At 58.6% G+C, this 17,412-nt stretch overlaps 4 protein-coding genes across 4 annotated transcripts; 3 read left to right on the top strand and 1 right to left on the bottom strand.

The window, feature by feature from the left end:
* Positions 1-63: 63 nt before the first annotated feature.
* On the top strand, positions 64-2,289 carry UV8b_07787 (uncharacterized protein; the record flags this gene model as incomplete). The annotated part of the gene is made up of 1 exon (XM_043145284.1): positions 64-2,289. The coding sequence occupies one exon, from the start codon at positions 64-66 to the stop codon at positions 2,287-2,289; it is 2,226 nt and encodes a 741-aa protein (XP_043001219.1).
* Positions 2,290-3,459: 1,170 nt separating this feature from the next.
* Positions 3,460-5,205, top strand: UV8b_07786 (uncharacterized protein; the record flags this gene model as incomplete). Its single annotated transcript, XM_043145283.1, has 1 exon — positions 3,460-5,205. The coding sequence occupies one exon, from the start codon at positions 3,460-3,462 to the stop codon at positions 5,203-5,205; it is 1,746 nt and encodes a 581-aa protein (XP_043001218.1).
* A 4,020-nt stretch (positions 5,206-9,225) lies between these two features.
* Positions 9,226-9,678, bottom strand: UV8b_07785 (uncharacterized protein; the record flags this gene model as incomplete). Its single annotated transcript, XM_043145282.1, has 1 exon — positions 9,226-9,678. The coding sequence occupies one exon, from the start codon at positions 9,676-9,678 to the stop codon at positions 9,226-9,228; it is 453 nt and encodes a 150-aa protein (XP_043001217.1).
* A 1,525-nt stretch (positions 9,679-11,203) lies between these two features.
* UV8b_07784 (uncharacterized protein) lies at positions 11,204-13,816 on the top strand (the record flags this gene model as incomplete). The annotated part of the gene is made up of 1 exon (XM_043145281.1): positions 11,204-13,816. One exon carries the CDS (start codon positions 11,204-11,206, stop codon positions 13,814-13,816), a length of 2,613 nt encoding a protein of 870 aa, XP_043001216.1.
* Positions 13,817-17,412: the final 3,596 nt, after the last annotated feature.

The raw sequence follows: 17,412 nt of genomic DNA, 5'->3' as shown, positions 1-17,412 counted from the left end.
TTTCCCACCCCTCTCTAGCCCATCCGCTAGCAGCACGAGCTAGCAGTCGCTCATCTCATCATAATGACCTGCTTTGGACTCTGCGACTCGGACCGCGATGAATCTGAGCGCGAGCCGCTTCTTCCTCGGTACAATGATGCAACAGCACGCCAGGCCGCGCTTCATGAGAAGCTGCACACTTACCAGATGCTCCTGGCCATGTCCAGGGGATACATGCCATCCAACAAGCAGGTCATCGTTCATGTACGGACTCTTCTGGGTGCGAGGCTGTTGAATCCATCCGAGAGAAGCGAGCTGAGCAATTCAGGCCGTGCACTCGTGCGGACAACCAGGATATGGCTCCAACAGTTCATAGACTTGCTGGAGAGCAAGAACTCGCAGGATCAAATCCAAGACTTTATCTGGTATCTGTGCAAGGCCAACTTTGGCGTCGACACATCCACCGTCACAAAGAGCATCAAGAAGGGTAAAGCCAAAGCCGATATCAACGCAACTTACGAGAGCTTGCGGACCGTCTTGTCGCTAGCGCTGCTGAACAAGGACTTTCGCGTCTTCTTGGCAGACGTGGCCACAATTGCGAGACAAGTTCTCCGAGACACTGCTCTTGCCTTGGGCGACGTTTCGAAAGAGGCCGGTGAAAGGCTCGATTCTTCATCCAAGGACATCGAGGCTTTAAAGGAGACTGACAGAAAAGGCCAAGCCCCCGTATCTGTGGATGATGTCAAGAAAACGGGCTCCGAGGCAGCGGAAGCTGTACTGGAGGAAGCCGTCTATGTCGGAGAAGAGTCCTACACGAGCTTCAAGGAGCACATGACTCCCGAATCACGCAAAATTTTAATCAATCGTCTGAAAAGCGCCGTGAGCAATCTGAGACAACGCCCAGACTATTCAGAGTCGGTGACCACACTTTCGAGCCTCCTCCAGCGTTACCTTCGAATATATCTCGCCATCGGCTCGGAAACAGCACAAGCCATTGAAAATAACGTACATCTAGATGAACAAGCCCATCAAGCAGCGCGCAACTTCTGGCTGTTTATCTCGTCGTTTGGCGACAAGGAAAAGTGGGACGCCGTGCATCAAGCATTCAAAAAATTTATCGACAATCACAAATTGGACGAGCATCTGCAGGAATTCGTAGGAGAGTTCGCGACGCTGGTCCGGCAAATGCTGTCGGATCCTGAGTTCTTTGATAACATAGAACAACGCCTTGACGAGCTACGTGAGAGGCTGAACCAGCTTACGTCTAGCTCGTCAATGGGGGACGACGCAAGCGACGTGTTGACTTCACTCCAGCAAGCCCTTCGCGCAGCTGCAGAGGATAAGGCTGTCAGCAATCTGGCGTCCACCACGCTGCGGCTTATACATATCCTTTCACCAGCGGGAAAAGTCTGGAACCCGGACCTCGTAAGTGACTGCACCAACATTTTCGTGCCAACAATGATTCAATCAATCCAATACATACCCATTCCACGACTGGAACTATCGACGCCAGATATAGATCTCTTGCTGGAGAACGTCATACTGCAACCGGGAAAAACCGTGAGCCACAGTTCTTTTTTCCCTTACAAGTTGCAAGTGTCTACTCGCAACGACGTTGACATCACCAAAGCCCCGTTTGGAACGAAGTCGACTGTGAGGTCTCTGGCAACGGTCAAGATTGCCGGCATCTCCATCGCAGCAGACGACTTGGGCTACTGGATGCGCGTACACTCTGGGCTGCTGTGGATGGTGGACGAAGGAATCGGCAGCTTCCACCTGGATGAACGCGGCATCGACATTACGCTTGATGTGGAATTGGGAAGGGAACGGCTTGAACAGCTCGTCACTCTGCGGAGGGTACATGTTCGAATCCACCATCTCGACTACTCGCTGAGCCAATCCAAGTACTCGTGCTTGGCATGGTTCTTCAAGCCCATCATAAGGCCAATCATCCGAAAGACGCTAGAGGCTCGGATCTCGTCGGCCATCGAGGATGGGATGCGAAGCTTGAACCGGGAGTTTGTCTTTGCACGCGAGCGACTTCGTGCCACTCGAATCTGCAACCCGAACGACGTGTGGACATTTGTGCGTGCCGTTGCGGCGCGTCTTGTACCCAGCACCGACCCAGATGTTTACGCCCGCGTCGGGGCCAAGCCAGGAGGGGGCGTTTTCCGAGGGCGTTACGCGCCAGGGAGCTTGGTCAAGCTGTGGGAAGAAGAAGGACGGGATGCAGAGCAGAACGTGTTCGAGTATAGACGAGACAGGTGGCGGAATGATATCTTTGAGGTTCAGACCGTGCCGGCTATGTAATGGGCGCCGAGATTGTGACGGCAAAGGAACAGGGCGGGTTTCCGGTGGACAAGCAAATTGTGAAAAAAACCGCGAGAGACTGACAAAAAGTTTGGATGAAAAGCTCTGGTGTGGTTTGGTGTCTTTGGTGTCTTTGGTGTCTTTTGAACCTGTGACTGACGGGCTGTCTGGTGTCAAGTGCAGGCCCTGCGCTGTGATTTGTCGTTGACCCCAGCCAGGTCTCGCTCCAGGCCGCATGCATTTATTATGTACTCCGCATGTCAAGCATTGAGCAACCGCGGGGGCGCGCCAACGGCGACTCGTTTCACGCTTTTGATTGGCGAGGGCCGGGGACGGCCCCACATCTCGGCTCCCACCATGCCTGGGACAAGGAAGAGATGAGCGAGGATATAGCATTACAGCTCGACCGAGGCTCAAGACCGCTGTGGTCTACGATGGGCATTTGGCAAGCGGCACGCATTCGTATCGTTATATTTTGCTGACTTTACGCTGGAGGCACGCAGGCTCGCGATGGGGCGGCAATGGGCGGAGTGCAGCGCCACCTGTCAGCGCCATCTGTCACAGCCACAGCCCACCTTGTCCATCTTTGGCCAAGTCACGAGGCCGGCCTGCAGCCTGCGGGGTCTCCAGTCCAGACGTATGACGAATTGAAAGCGGCCTCTGCACGAGAGAAACCGGAGCCACAAAGCCATTGGCCAATCAGCCTTCCCCATACATGCTCCGTGGACAGGCCCGCTGCCAGCCGCCGCCAAGCCCACGGCCACCCGGCGAGCTTCAGCAAGCACCCGATGCAAAGAACGGGCAGGAAGCAAACGGGGCAGGAACGAGGTCGACTAAAGAAAGGCTCGAGGAAGGGGTAGACTCAAGTGGGGCGGTTTATAAGTCGGCTTCGTCTTGTAGCGCAGTCCGTCGGCCCTTCCTCACCTCTACAACCAACCACACCAACCACACCAACCACACCAACCTCCGCATTTCGTTCCCATCCAAGGGAGAAAACCAGAAAGGGCGGGGTGGCAACGGAAAAGGAAAAAAGACGGCCAAGGAGAAAATCAAAACGAGGAGCACCCAGCTGACCCCCGTCGACGACAAACCAGCGCAAAACGCAGTCCCCGCCCTCTTTTGTGGTCGATTGGTTTATTGGTTTTCAGTTGCCTCGCGTCTCGGTCCGTCATGGCCCCCGTCAAGCTTGCCGAGTACCTCTTCACCAGGTTGCGCCAACTCGGCGTCGGCTCCGTCCATGGCGTCCCTGGCGACTTCAACCTCACCATGCTGGACCATGTGGAGCCCGCTGGCCTCACCTGGGTCGGCAACGCCAACGAGCTCAACGCTGCCTACGCGGCCGACGGCTACGCCAGGATCAAGGGCCTCGGCGCCATTGTGACCACATTCGGCGTCGGGGAGCTGTCTGCCATCAACGCCATTGCCGGGGCCTATGCCGAGTTCGCGCCCGTCGTGCACATCGTCGGCATCCCCGCCCGTCAGCTGCAAGAGACCCGGACCTTGATGCACCACACGTTGAACGACGGCGAATACCAGCGCTTCTCCCGCATGGCTGCCGAGGTCACTGTGGCCCAGACCAGGCTGTGGGATCCCACCACAAGCGCGCAGCAAGTCGACGACATTTTGGCCACGTGCCTCTTGCGGTGCCGGCCCGTGTACGTGGAGCTTCCGGTGGACATGGTCGACGTGCTGGTTTCCGGCGACAGGTTAGAGACGCCCGTGCAGGTACCCCAGCCCGAGGCGTCCCCTGCCCTTGACGACGTGCTTGCCAGGTTGGTTTCCAAGATGGAGGCGGCCAAGCAGCCCATCATATACGTCGACGGCGAGAGCAGACCTCTTCGCCTCCTGGACAGCCTGCAGCAGCTTGTGTCCGCCACCAAGTGGCCGACCTTTACCTCGCCCTTTGGCAAAGGCTTGGTGGACGAGACGGAGCCCAACTACCACGGCGTGTACCAGGGGCAATGGGGCCACAAGGCCGCCCACGACTTTGTGCTGGCCGCTGATCTGGTGCTGTGCTTTGGTCCCCATTTCAGCGGAACCAACACGTACATGTGGAACAGCATACCGACGGGCGGGGAAATGATCTCCTTCACCACCTCGGGCATCAAAATCGGGGCCGAGCATCATCGCGATGTCTCTGCTCAGCTCGTCTTGTCACGCCTCGTCAGAGCCTTGGACGTGAGCAGGATCAAGTCCTACAGCCCCTACCCCGACATTCCCAACTACGAGCTGCTCGACCCTAGCTCACCACCCGGCGACGAAATCATCAGGCAGGACAAGGCGTGGAAGATCCTAGGTAACCTCATCCGACCCGGGGACATTGTCATGGGAGAGACGGGCACCCCTGGCTTCGGCGTGCGCGAAATGCCCATGCAGAAGCACTGCCGCGTCTTTACCCACGTCACCTGGCTGTCGATCGGGTACATGCTGCCCGCGGCGCAGGGCGCCGCCCTCGCCCAGAAGGAGCTCATCGCCGCGTCGCAGTGGCACGGCATCACGAGGGCCAAGACGATCCTCTTCATCGGCGACGGGAGCTTCCAGATGACGGCGCAGGAGATGTCGACCATGATCAAGCACAGCCTCGACGTGGTCATTGTCCTCATCAACAACGACGGCTACTCGATCGAGCGCTTCATCCACGGCCGGAAGCAGGGCTACAACGACGTCGCCAGGTGGCGGTACCTGCAGGCGCCGAGCTTCTTTGGCGCGCCCGAGCACACGTACACTGCCTCCGCCACGACGTGGGCCGAGCTAAGGGCCATCGTGGACAGCAGCGAGGTGAGCGACACCAAGGGCTTGTCCATGATTGAGGTGGTCATGGAGCGGGAGGACGCGCCGCCGGGCCAGCTGCAGAGGGTGCTTGACATGCAGATCGAGAACGAGGCCAGGGGTTTGACGGAGCCACGAGGGCAATGAGTCTGCAATGCGTGTGTGGCCTGCTGGAACAGTGACCCAAGGAGACGGACGTCCCGGGACGCACGCACGGCCGCAAGGATAAGGATGCCGGCCAGAAAAGGCACCGGGGGGCTTTGCGGCCCATGGCATTTGGGCCTCGTAGGATTCAGAATTGCACGAGTATGCGCGAGCCTGCGCGAGCCTGCGCGAAGCTAGTTCTGGTAATCCCGAGCTTGTGCACGAGCACCGCCCCTATTGTTTCCCTCCCAAGGCCAGTATAGCATTCCGGTGCCTTTTTTTTTTTTTGCGTGTAAACCCGCCTGCGATGCCGAGTGGCCTCCGCAACCACCCGCCGCCCAATGCATACTTCGCACAGCGGGCTCCCGTGTTCCTCACGGCTTGCCGATGGAGCCTTGGCTGGGTTGCCCGCGCACCAACCCACACGTCCGCGCGTCAACAGGCCAGGCCGCAGACGGGACCCCGCCGCCCCCGGCCAGAAACCACGACGGCAAGCCGACCCCGCCGCCTCGGCCGCCAGACACAGAAGGGAAAGATCAAAAAGCTAGCCTGCAGACGCCTGCAGACGCCTGCCACCCCGACGCGCGGACCCATCGCGACGAAGCAGCAGACAGCAGACAGGTGTTGCACGAGCAAAAACCGCGGGCTGTCCCGCACGTTTTCCTCCAGCAGCCGCCGGGCCGGCGCAAGATGTATGTATGTACTATGTGGGAGCGGCTGCAACAAGCTGAGCAGGTACGGAATCAGTCAACGGCAGCGAACGCCGAGTTGCGTGCGCATGGGCTGTCGGGAGGGACCCAACGGACGCTGGGTCCCCTTTTCTACATTTTTTTTTTTTTTTGTTCGGCTGCGTCATGGCAGTTTGGCGATGTTGCCTGCTTCGTTTCTGCGGCTTGTCGCTGCGTGTGGTGATGTGGTGAGGCACGGCGCGGCACGGTAGGCTTGGTGCTCGCCGGTTGGCAGGCCGCCCGGGGCTGTTTCCATGTTGAATCTGCCTTGTCAAACTGCGATGCTGGGGCTAGGCTAGCCATCCAGTCGCATGGGGGGGGTGGGTCAGCGGCTGGACATTTGAACAAACATTGCCGGTTCCCTTTCTCCGCGCCCGATGAGCCCGGTGGTGAGGTGTCGCCGCGTGCTCGAGCGAGCCGGGCTGGTGGAAAAAAAAAAAAGAAGACGGCCTTGGGGCCAAGCCCCACGCTCTGGCGATGTTGCCGGACACGGCGACAGACGGGGAAGACCACCTGGGCGCGTTGGGAGTTGTTTGACCGGCCTCACCGTCTTGGTGGAGGGAGGCACCACAGCGTCAAGGTGCTACTACATACTACTGCGCACACCGGCTAGGGACGCGATGTGGCCGCTTGCTAGCGATGCCGATGGTCTTGATGAGCGGTGCTGGGTGATTGTGGCGGAGCTAATGGCCGGGTCACTGGAAAGCCACGACGCAGATACATTACATACACCGCGATACATTGCAGGGCTTGGATCTGAATGCCGTCAAAACGGTGCAGCCCGGGCGAGGGCCCCTTTTTCAACGATGATCGTCATGCAGGCCCTATTTATCTGCGAGGCATGCCAGCCATCATGTGGCAGGACTTTGTGTTTTGCTTTCCCACCTCCCACGAAACGGTTTTTTTTTTTTTTTTTTTTTTTTTTTTTTTTTTTTTTTTTTTGCGGTCAAGATGCGGAGCGGGATGCCGCGGGCTCGGGCTACATTGCTGTCTTTTGACTGTTTGTGTGCGCGTCGACACGCAAGGCCCATGCATCTGTCTTGCCGGCCATGCTGCCGCTGGCTGTCGGTTTGACGGCCGCCCCGTCCCGACACCGGAGCGAGCCGGCCTCGCGAACAAAGCATACATCGGCCTGTCTGCAGGGTGTGACATGACAGGCAGGACGGCCACGGTCCGACGTTTGTAAAGCATGTCGCGTCTCGACGGGGCCGGCGCTCCACAAGCTTCTAGCACGGTCGCTGCTGCATGCCGGGCGAATCCTAGCCGCGCCTCATCAACAAGAGAACCAAGAAAAAGAAGCCGAATCCGAGTCTGTGACCAGTGGCGCAGCAGGGGGGTGGGGTTCGTTTGCCCGCCTGGGCCCGCCGCGCATCGGACGCTCGCGTATGGTATGGGTATGGCCACGGGGCCGTTGTCCGAGCCGCCCGACGAACACGGCTGACATGAATGATCAAAGATGTGTGACGTCCATCACGGGGGCGGCTTTGCACCAAAGGGGCCCTGTGAAGACCTTTTCTTCTTTTCTTCCTTCCTTCCTTCTTTCTTTCTTTCTTTCTTTCTTTCTTTCTTTTTTGGGCGTCATCAGTCAGCCAGCTGACTTGACTAGCTCGATGACGCCCCCGTGCAAAAATCCGGGTGCGCCGCTGATTCCGTAGTGTAGCTCGCGTCAGTCACCATTTTGCCCAGCCCAGCATTTCTTTCTTGCAGGCCCCGAGCTCCATGACCATGCCGTCCTGCTTCTTTGGTCCGGACGGGGCCGGACGGGGGTTCAGGGATAGCAAGCCCTGGCCTGGCGTCTTTCCATTTGCTGGTCGGCACTTTCCCCTCCCCACTTGCGTGAGCACCCCGGGACCCAAGTGACTCTTTTTCTTTTTTCCTTTCCCTGTTTTGTGCGGAGAAAGGGGGGCATGTGATTATGCCCTGGTCCCTGGCCCCCTGTCCTTGTCCTCGTTTCCGTCCTGCTCCAGATCAACTAGCTTTCTACGGAGCACTCCGTACGTGGTTGCGAGTCACGCGACCTCGTGCTCGTTTGGGGATGCGAGTGCGAGCCCCCAAGCGCAAACTACCAAGGCCCCCTCAGCCCAGGACCGTTTCAGCGCCGGGCGCCTTCTTTGGCGCGGTTCAGCCCGAGTCGGGTCGGTCGGCCGGCCGGCCGGCTGGTTGTTGTTTTCTGCGATGCGCCGGCGCTTTCCCCGCATATGGTCCGGTCACGTGCCTTGCATGGCCTGCCTTTTGCCTTTTCCCTTTGCCCGTCACTCCGCGGAACCCCCAGCAAGTGGTTATTTCCCACAACAAGGAACAAGGTGCTGGCCGCTTGACGACCGCTTGCCCCTCTGCTAAACTGATGCTGACGCGGTAAAAACAGGGGGAAAGTCGCCAAGACGCAATCGAATTTCAATACGAGAGAGGGGGGGGGGGGCCCAATCTGGCAAGCCCAGAGAAGGCAAACAGAAGGCCCGCTCTCGCTCAGCCCGCAGCCGCTAGTCGCCACGACTGTCCCGTTCTTGGCAATGGGTCGGCAACGGGTGCATGAAAGAATAATGAGCCTCATTTCAACCCTGCGGAGGGGGGGAAAAAAAGGAAAAAAAGAAACAAAAGAAAAAAAAAGAGAAGAGGACGCGGCTGGGGCTGGTGAATTAAGGTCCGGCATCGCTCGGGGGGCCCCCCATGCCCTGTGCAACGGCAAACGCACGGTCCTGAAAAGGAGTGTTGAGGAGGGGGAAAATAGGAAAAAAGAAAAAAAAAAAAAAAGGAGGATGAAGAAGCAGAAGAAGAAGAAGAAGGAGAAGAACCAGGCTGCCGAGCGATGTGCGTGCAATTTCCGCGTGTCTGACTCGGAGTGACAACGGAGGAGCCTCGAGATTCTACCTGCCTTGGGCTCACTACTGTACTTCTTGTTGGTTCCTGGGCAATGATTGATTCGATCAGCCACGCCACGCAGGAGAGGGGACCAGCCACACAAACCGTCGCCTGGTTTTGTTTTTTTTTACTGTGAAAAGTGGGGAGGGGGGGGGGGGTCGCGTGCCGTCGGGACAAACCCAGGCAAGCGCGGGGAGCGCGGTGGGCCGTGGCTGCCTGGGCGGGCGGGTTCCAGCTGTTGGTGTTGGTGCAGATTCCTGCGCTGAAGTTCCTGATTCCTGGCTTCAGCGCCAACGGCAGCGCACCCCTCCCCTGCATCTGCCTGTCCTCGGCAGAGTACTCCGTCCGGACGACGAAAACGGCCAGCTGGAGGCTGAGGTCGTCTCTCTGGCTTTGGCCGCGTTTGGAAGCTGGTGCGCGGGTGGTCCGGATAGTCTCAAGGGGCTCGCTCAATCAGAACTTTCTTGGCCAAAAGAGCAAGGGCACGGCCCACCATCTCCGGCGGACGACGTCCAGTGTCGGGTCCATTTGGCAGACAGTGTGGGGCCCGTTTTCTGTAGCCAGGGCGGGGCAGAGCAGGGCAGGGCAGGGCAGGGCTGCCGTGCCCAGGGGAAGGAACCCCACGAGCGCTGAACCCAACGGCGTGGTTGACGAGAGACGAGACGTCTCGCCCGCGGTGCGGAGGTTTCTCCTGGGCCCGCCAGGCAATATTCTGCATCGGTCCAGGAGTACCGAGTACGGAGCGGTCTGGCAGAACAGTAGAGTGCATGCAGCCCGCTCGCTTCGGGTCGCTTCGGGTCGCTTCGGGTCGCTTCGGGTCGCTTCGGGTTGCTTCGGGTTGCTTCGGGCAGAGAGGCGTTGCCACTGATGCTCGCAAGTCCATCATCATTACTTCTCCCGAGGCCCTGACATCTGATGCATCACGGTGCACGCTCGTCACACTTCAGCCTGGAAGTCGGTCCTGGACAAATCCGGATCTGGAGAGGAGGGGCGTGGCGGATGTGTGACGTGCCGGGGGGGTTGAGGGGCCAGCCAGCTCCTGCAGTGCGCAGCGGGCAGTGCGCACCGTGCGGCCGCCGCGTGCCCGCTGCAGACATTTGCTGCAGTCTGACGTGCAACCAGCACAGCACAGCACAGCGCAGCACCGCACTGTCCTTGTCGCGATTCACTTTTCCCCTGGCCCTTGCATCAGCCCCCCACCCTTCCCTCCCCCCACCAGCCAGGTCTGGCCCGCTTGACAACGTCTGGCCCCTTTCTCAGGGCTGCATGCAGGCTGGGCTGGGCAACCATTGACTTTGGCAGGCTCCAGCCATGGCCACCAACGAGCATTCATTCCCGAGAAAAGAAAGAGAGAGAGACGTGCCTCGCATTGCCATGCTAGCTCGGCATAACGCGTGCTGGCGTGCCCCCCGTCTTTCGTTTCATCGTATCCGGGCTTTTCGAGACTTGCAGGGCACGTATGCTGAAACTGCACCCTTCTGTTGCACGCACAGACTAACTTGACTGACGAAAAGGACAAGCGCCAAAGACACGAGGATGCGCTAGCTGCCACTGCCGCTGCCGCTGCCACTGCCACTGCCACTGCCGGCGCACGTCCACCACGACCATCATGACGGCGACCGCGACCATGACCATGACCATGACCATGACCATGACCATGACTGCGCGGGCGGCGAGGTCGGCGAGGGAAAGAGCATGCTGCTGCTGCTGCTGCTGTCTCCTGCCCCGGCCAGGCTAACCGACGCCTGGACTGGTCTTGGCCTTGCCGCTAGCCGCTAGCCGCTCTGATGGTGGCTTGCTATTCCCACTCCTCTCCTCCACCTACTAATGTCTGGTACCTGCCTTGCCTGTTGATGTCTGGTGCCTTGCATCGTCGCCTTTTGTCTCTTCCGTCACGCATCTTTGCCCGCCTCTCCCCTACGCCCTCCTCTCGCCTCCTCCCGCCTCCTCCCGCCTCCTCCCATCCTGATCCAGCTGAGATTTCTTTTTCTTCTCCTCCTTCCCGACGTTGTCGCTGCTTCGCCTCTTTTGCCATTTCGTCCTCTTTTCCTTTGTCTGTCCAATCCAATCCAATCCACCCTCTGGCCAAGTTATCCGCACAACTTCTCTAAAATCTGGCCTTGGCACCCGAGGGCCCCCCTTCCCCCCCCCCCCCGGTCTCTCAAGGAAGTTCCTTGCTTTCGGTTTTCTGTTGTAGAGAGGAAGAAATTCCCCTAATCACAACCAAGAAAACGGGCCAAGACGGAAAAAAAAAAAAAAGGGACCGCTTCAACAGCGGCAACAAGAGTCTCCATCACCACCTTGCCTTCCTTTCCAGTGTCCTCTGCTCCTTGGCGACAATTTTGGTCCTGCCGCCGCATCTCTTGTAGAGCATGACAACACCTCTTCAGACGTGAAGCCGTTGCGTCGCCGACATGCCTGATGCCACTCAGAATACCGGCGGCTCTCCCGCCTCTCGTTTCGCCAGTCGACGCTTCGTCCTGACTAACCGCCGCCTTTGCTTGGCCGTTGCCTCTCGTTTCGCCAACCGACGACTCGTCTTCTCCATCGCCGCCGTGTCGATACTGAGCGCAAAGTGTATCCATGTATATGCTCACATAGCCGCCCTCCCGCCCGCCCAGGTCTGCCGATGGGGCCTTTCCTTCTTTGCTCAGGACACCGCCCTGCTGCTCATGCTGCGGCTTTTGCTCGATGCCGAATCGCCTGTTTTTGCAGCTGTATCATGCCTACGTTTCGTGGCCACCGCCCTGGCTTGCTTGATAACCCTTGTGCAACACTCCCTCGCCGCCATCAACATTTCCTTCTTCGTCGTGGCCGGCTCAGAACTTCATTGGCGCAACGTTGGCTTGGCCGGCGACTCTTCATCATGGTCCGTGCTTCTCGCCGGGCTCGTGTCTTGCTCCATTGCCTTTGCCACCGTCCTCGTCGTCGGCTGGCTCCTCCAGGACCTTTGCTACCTCCTGGCCGGCATGGCCATTGACATTGTGAAGCTGCCCTTCACCTTTTTGTTCAGCAAGATTTCTTGCCGCGGCCTGAATGCGCCCAATCGCATCAGGTACAACCATGTCCCGCAAAAGGAGCTCGACTTGGAGGACGGTTCCGAAGACGATGACTACCACATGGAGAACAAGCACCGTCTCCTCGCCCCCGCTTCCGATGCCGTGCACGAAAGCAAGACGACGTGGCTTCTCTACACCGTCGTTGGCATTTTGCTGGTTGCTCAAGCTGTCTTGACGACGGTGCGACCGGCCGAAGGCTCCCTCGTCTTCATGTCTTGGACCCCGATTCTGCTGCCGTTTATTGACTTCGCGCACTCGTCGCCGACCCTGGCGAGCTTGATGCCCTATTACGGCCACGGCATTGGCTGGGGCTGGGACAACCAGACTGCCCTCGCCGAGCCGATCCGCTGGGACTGGCTGCCCCGACTCGACGAGCCGCTTCCCGGGTTCGAGGACTGGTACCAGCCTGGTATGCAACACTACAACGCGGCCAACGACCCGCTCAAGGTTTCCAACCTGGACGACGACCTGCTCTCTCCTCTGCGAGGCAAGCTCGCCGGTGTCGACATTCGCCACGTCGTCTTGATCAAGCTCGAGAGCACGCGCAAAGACGTCTTCCCGCTCAAGAAGGACGGCCAAATATGGAACAAGCTTGCCGAGACGTGGGAGAATGGCGTCTTGCCCGAGAGTGCGCGGCGCCGGCTCTCCAGCCTGACGCCGACGGCCAACTTTCTCACTGGCGATTTCGACGACGGCTTCAGCCACAACCACACCAGGCGGCGGGGCGGCGTCAACGTCAACAATGATCACACGACTGGCACCTACACTCTCAAGAGCCTCCCGGGAACGCTGTGCGGCATCACGCCGCTGGTGGCCGACTTCAACCTCGAGTACGACCACCACGTGTACCAGCCGTGCTTGCCGCACATCTTCAACGCCTTCAACGCCCTGGACCACTCCAACGACTCCGACTCGACAACCGACGACTACACCGGATACAAGTGGAGCAACAGCTTCATGATGTCGGTGACAAACTTTTACGACAAGCAGGATCTTTTGATGCCCGTGCTCGGTTACAAGAACGAAGAGCTCATCACCAAGGAGTATCTGCAGAGCGACGACGCCAAGTTTGGCAAGGCGACGCTGCCAAACATCAACTACTATGGCATGCGCGAATCCGCCGTTGAGGACTACATCAAGGACGCCTTTGAGACGGCCAAGGAGAACAAGGAGCGAGTCTTCCTCACGCATCTGACCAGCACGGCCCACCACCCCTTCAGCATGCCCGACGAGGAAACGTATGTGCCGCTAGCCGACGGAGACAAGCTCGAGGACCTTTCCCACTATGTCAACACGGTCGGCTTCGTCGACCGATGGCTGGGGCGGATCCTCGAAATCCTGGAGGAGCAGGGTGTCGGCAACGAAACCCTGGTGGTTCTCGTCGGCGATCACGGGCTGTCCGTCCCCGAGACGGGCGCGGTCACTCCCTACTACCAACCCAACGTGGGAAACTTTCACGTCCCCCTGGTCCTGTCGCACCCCGCGCTGCCCGCCGTCGACGTTGACAGCCCGGTCAATTCGATTTCCGTGCTGCCGACAATCCTGGACCTTTTGATTGAAACGGGGTCCCTGTCTCGGTCCGAGAGGGCGGCTGCTCGGGATCTGGTTCGCAACTACGAAGGCCAGTCGCTTATCCGACCGCTGCAAAGGGAGTCGAGGCACACGGGGCAAGCCGATTGGCAGTTTACCGTCATGAACACCGGCCGCGCCCAAGTCGCGACGCGTAGCGCGCGGAATCCCCAGTGGCGCGTGGTGGTACCCGTGGTCAAGGACATTGAGTGGCGATTTACCAATGTCGAGACGGATCCGCACGAGAAGGACGCGGTTCTCTCGTTTGACTTTGAGAACTTTGTACGCAGTGTAGAGAAGAAGTATGGCGGGGCGGCAGCAAATTGGGCGGAAGAGGCCGCCTTTGTAACACGATGGTGGGTTGACGAGAACGCCAGGCGATGGCGGTTTTCACCATGATGATGCCAAACGACAGCTCGGCCTCGACGGTTTTGACGGAGCAATATTGTTTACCATGTGACTATTTTTTTTTTTTTTTATTTCCCTTGTTGTTGAGGGCTTGTTGCCAAGGGGCGAAGAAGAAGAAAAAATCAACAACATGGGCATTGGGCGGCGACGAATTCTTGGCTACCTACCACTTGTATTTATGGATGACCTGCGGTTTCCTCACCTGGACTTTTCTTCTTTTTTCTCTTTTTTTTTTCTCCCTTCCCCTTTTTTTTTTTTTGGTAATGTCTTGTGGTGCTTGACCACCGACCTTGTTCTGTACCTTGAGACAAGGCATTTCTGTGTTTTTATTTTTTCCCTCTTTTTTTTCCCCCGGCTTTCGCCGCAGCATATATATTGTACCACCGACTGGGGCTTTTGAGGTGGATTCGGCCTGGGAGTGGTCAAGGTTCTTTACGCCACCTGCACTTTAGCGCATTGTATTACAAAAAGGAGGAGTCGAGGTTTTCCAAATGAGCATCAAAGACGGGGCCGTCTTGCCGAGTCCTTGGGTGGTGTCAGACGTGGACCGGCGGCTTGCGATGCACGCAAGTCATGTTAGATATCGCGGCGTATGAAGCTGAAGGCTGAATGAAGCCCAATAGAAAGCCGCACTTTGTGGGGCGTCATCATCTTTTAGTCGCAACAGCAACGCCTGTGTATGTCTGACGTAGTATTATATCACACTGGGGGGTTATTTAGACCTGAGTCCAGATACCCTATCGAGAACACACTTTTCCTGCAACGGCGGAAACCATCCAAAGCGGCCCCCTACAAGAGGCGGCGATGCGTTCCCAGCCCGTAAGAGAACCACCGAGTGTCATATCATTACGACACTACACTAGGGGTCATTTAAACCCGAGTCTAAATAGCCTGTCGAGAAACTCTATTAAGACCCCGGAAGGGAAAGCCCGACTGCGGGGGAGGAGCACACTGTCCTGCATGGATAGAAACTGTCCAAAGCGTCCCCCTTATATCCCTTTAACTGTGCCAAGGTGCGGCTTTTGCAACGGACCAGGGTTTAAGCCATGGGAAACCCGTAGTGTAAGGGATGCATCAGAGACGAAGAAATAGTACACTGATGAAGCACCATCAGTTTCTGTATTTACGTGGAGCTAGCTCCTTCGCGCTTGCCGCCCGCCACCCACCGGGCACATTGGGCGCTGCGAGGCAATTCCTACTATGTACAACAGGCTGTTTAAACTTGGCAGTGTGCAAGGCAGACGAAAGAAAAAAAAGGCGTTCATCTACCCAATAGCATTGATGCTTACGATGCCGCGTATTGGCTGTGCTACAAATGCCGGAACTCCTAGTGCGAGGGTTTCACGGCTGGGCCGGTTGCCAACGCGGTACGGTACCTACAGGGTAGGTTTTCAAGCAGAAACGGGATCCGGTACAAAAAGCTGCAAAGCTGCAAAGCTGCAACCTTGAAGCAGCCAAAGGGATGCGCTGCCGTGCCCGTGCGAGGCCACCGAGTGTCATGTCTCGAGGCGGCTCACGAGCCCCCCTCGCAGGGTGTGGATGCCGGGGCGGTGCGGCCGGGCGCTTTGGTTGATTGTGATTGGTTCAGGCGCGGCTTGTCGGCGGCGACATTGCGGCTGGTGGATCCCGTCAAGTTCCTGCCGCGGTGTGGGTCCGCTGCCGCATGTGCTCGGGAGACAGGCCCGGCCGGGGTCTCTCTCTCGGGCCGTCGGAAAAGGCTCCAGGCTCCAGGCTGCTCACCAGCATCCAGCGGAAACCGGCCTCGCGTGTCGGCAATGGCCAGCCGCTCACCAGGGCGAATCCAGCGTCCCTGCCAACGGCCTCGGTGCCTGGCAAGAAAACTGCCGAAATCCGCAGCGCGTTATGCGAGGGCGGGGCGTGGGTCAAGTGCCATGGTTGCTCATGCCCATGTCCACTGCATCGTGCGTGCGTTTAGAGGCTACGAACCTAGAGGTCTAGTCACGTGCCGTGGAGGCAGGTCCCGGAGAAAGAGGTCAATGCTCGCACATCGTTCGTGCGGCGGGCAACTCGAGCTCTACGGATGGGAGCAGGAGACAGCCTGGGGGGGGGGGGCAGTCAGTCCTCGGGCCGAGTGTGCCTCCACACGGTTGCATCCACAGACGGCGCCTCACCTGGCCAGCTTCTTGCAGGCGCGAGGAAAGAGCACGGCAGCGGTTGAACCCGCAGGCTCTTGCTATCGTCTCGGCACGCTTCAGGAGGCTACACGTGCAATACACTGTGTCGGGGTAGCTGCTCTGAATGACCAAAAGCAGTGGCCAATGTCCTCGCGACCCTTGAGAACGCACGCCCACGGTGTGCTGAGGATGACGGGCGTTGGATGCGTCCCGGTGACGAGGGCGGATTCCGCAACTTGGCACACGCGTTCCCTCTGGGCTCCCGGGGTTCCTTGGCGATAAACGACGAGCGCACCTACACCCACGTTAAAAGATCTGGGCCGAAAGATGCCTGCCATGGATCACGGCATCCGCGGCAAGTGGAACAAGGCCCCTCCCTTGGTGCTGAACGAACAGTCTTTTGCTTGGGGCAACAGCCGACGTTTGCGGCGCTTACCTCGCGGGAGATTCGTCGGAGAGACACGCGGCATCGCCAAGCGCCACGTCTTGTCCGCCGTGGAACTTGGGAATCGGCACCGACATGGGGTCTTGTAGTTGCCGCGGCGGATTGTGCTTGCACCTCGCGACGTGTTTTGCTTCGCCTACACTCCGGCCGCGGTACTTTGGGCGTGCTGGTTGCCGCTCATCCCGCTCGGTTGGGAGCGAGCCCCAGGCCCCTTTCGCCCTTGTGCGAGCTAGCCCTGCTCGAAAAGCAAGACGTGGGCGCCGTCGTACGGGGAAGCATCAGGTGGGCGGAGAGCGCCGACCCAGAGGGTGCTTGATTGAAACCGCGGATGGAGGGCCTCTCATTCATGCGGACCCCATGTCCATGCTTCGGCAACGGCGTGTCCGCCCTGAAAAGAAACCATCATCTCAGTGCTGGGGCACCCACGAGGCCAGCCTGCAGCAGAACCTGGTAGGAGAAGGGTGCCTCCGGGGGGGATGACGAAGCCAAGATGGGAACGTGGCGCTGCTCGAGCACTTCCGCAGACACGCTGCGTGTGTCGACCTTGCCAAAGACGCTGCAAATGCGGATTCAGAACCCGTCATCAGATGACCGTGTAGCGGGGGTGCCAGCAGGCAGCCAGCTCAAATCGAGCATAAAGGACGTGCTTCCAGGGGATTCAACCGAAAAGCCGGCGAAGCCTGTTGCGGCCGGGGCTTTGGTAGCGAGACGCCCTTGGCAGGAGCTTCGCCCAGCGATGTTTCTCCTTTCTTCCCACTCATTTTGCTTTTACGATTCTTGCTTGCGTAGTAGCCTTTGAAGTCACTCTGATGCCCTCCATTTTCCCTTTCTTCATCTTAAATTAAGCGTGAATATCATATAGTGAAGAGGCTGTCATAGCGGGCATGTTCCTCTGCGTAGACGGCATTGCGGCTTTGTTGCGTTTGCGGCGACTGGCTGAGCTGTTTCGCAGCCGGCCCATGAGCCACGCAGCAGTCTCGCTCATCAGGCACAAGGCTGATGTTTAG

The sequence above is a fragment of the Ustilaginoidea virens genome, chromosome 7 (assembly GCF_000687475.1).
Source record: "Ustilaginoidea virens chromosome 7, complete sequence".
In the NCBI taxonomy this organism is placed as follows: Eukaryota; Fungi; Ascomycota; class Sordariomycetes; order Hypocreales; family Clavicipitaceae; genus Ustilaginoidea; species Ustilaginoidea virens.
Note: the sequence above shows the minus strand (reverse complement) of the source record. Positions and strands in the feature narration are given on the sequence as shown.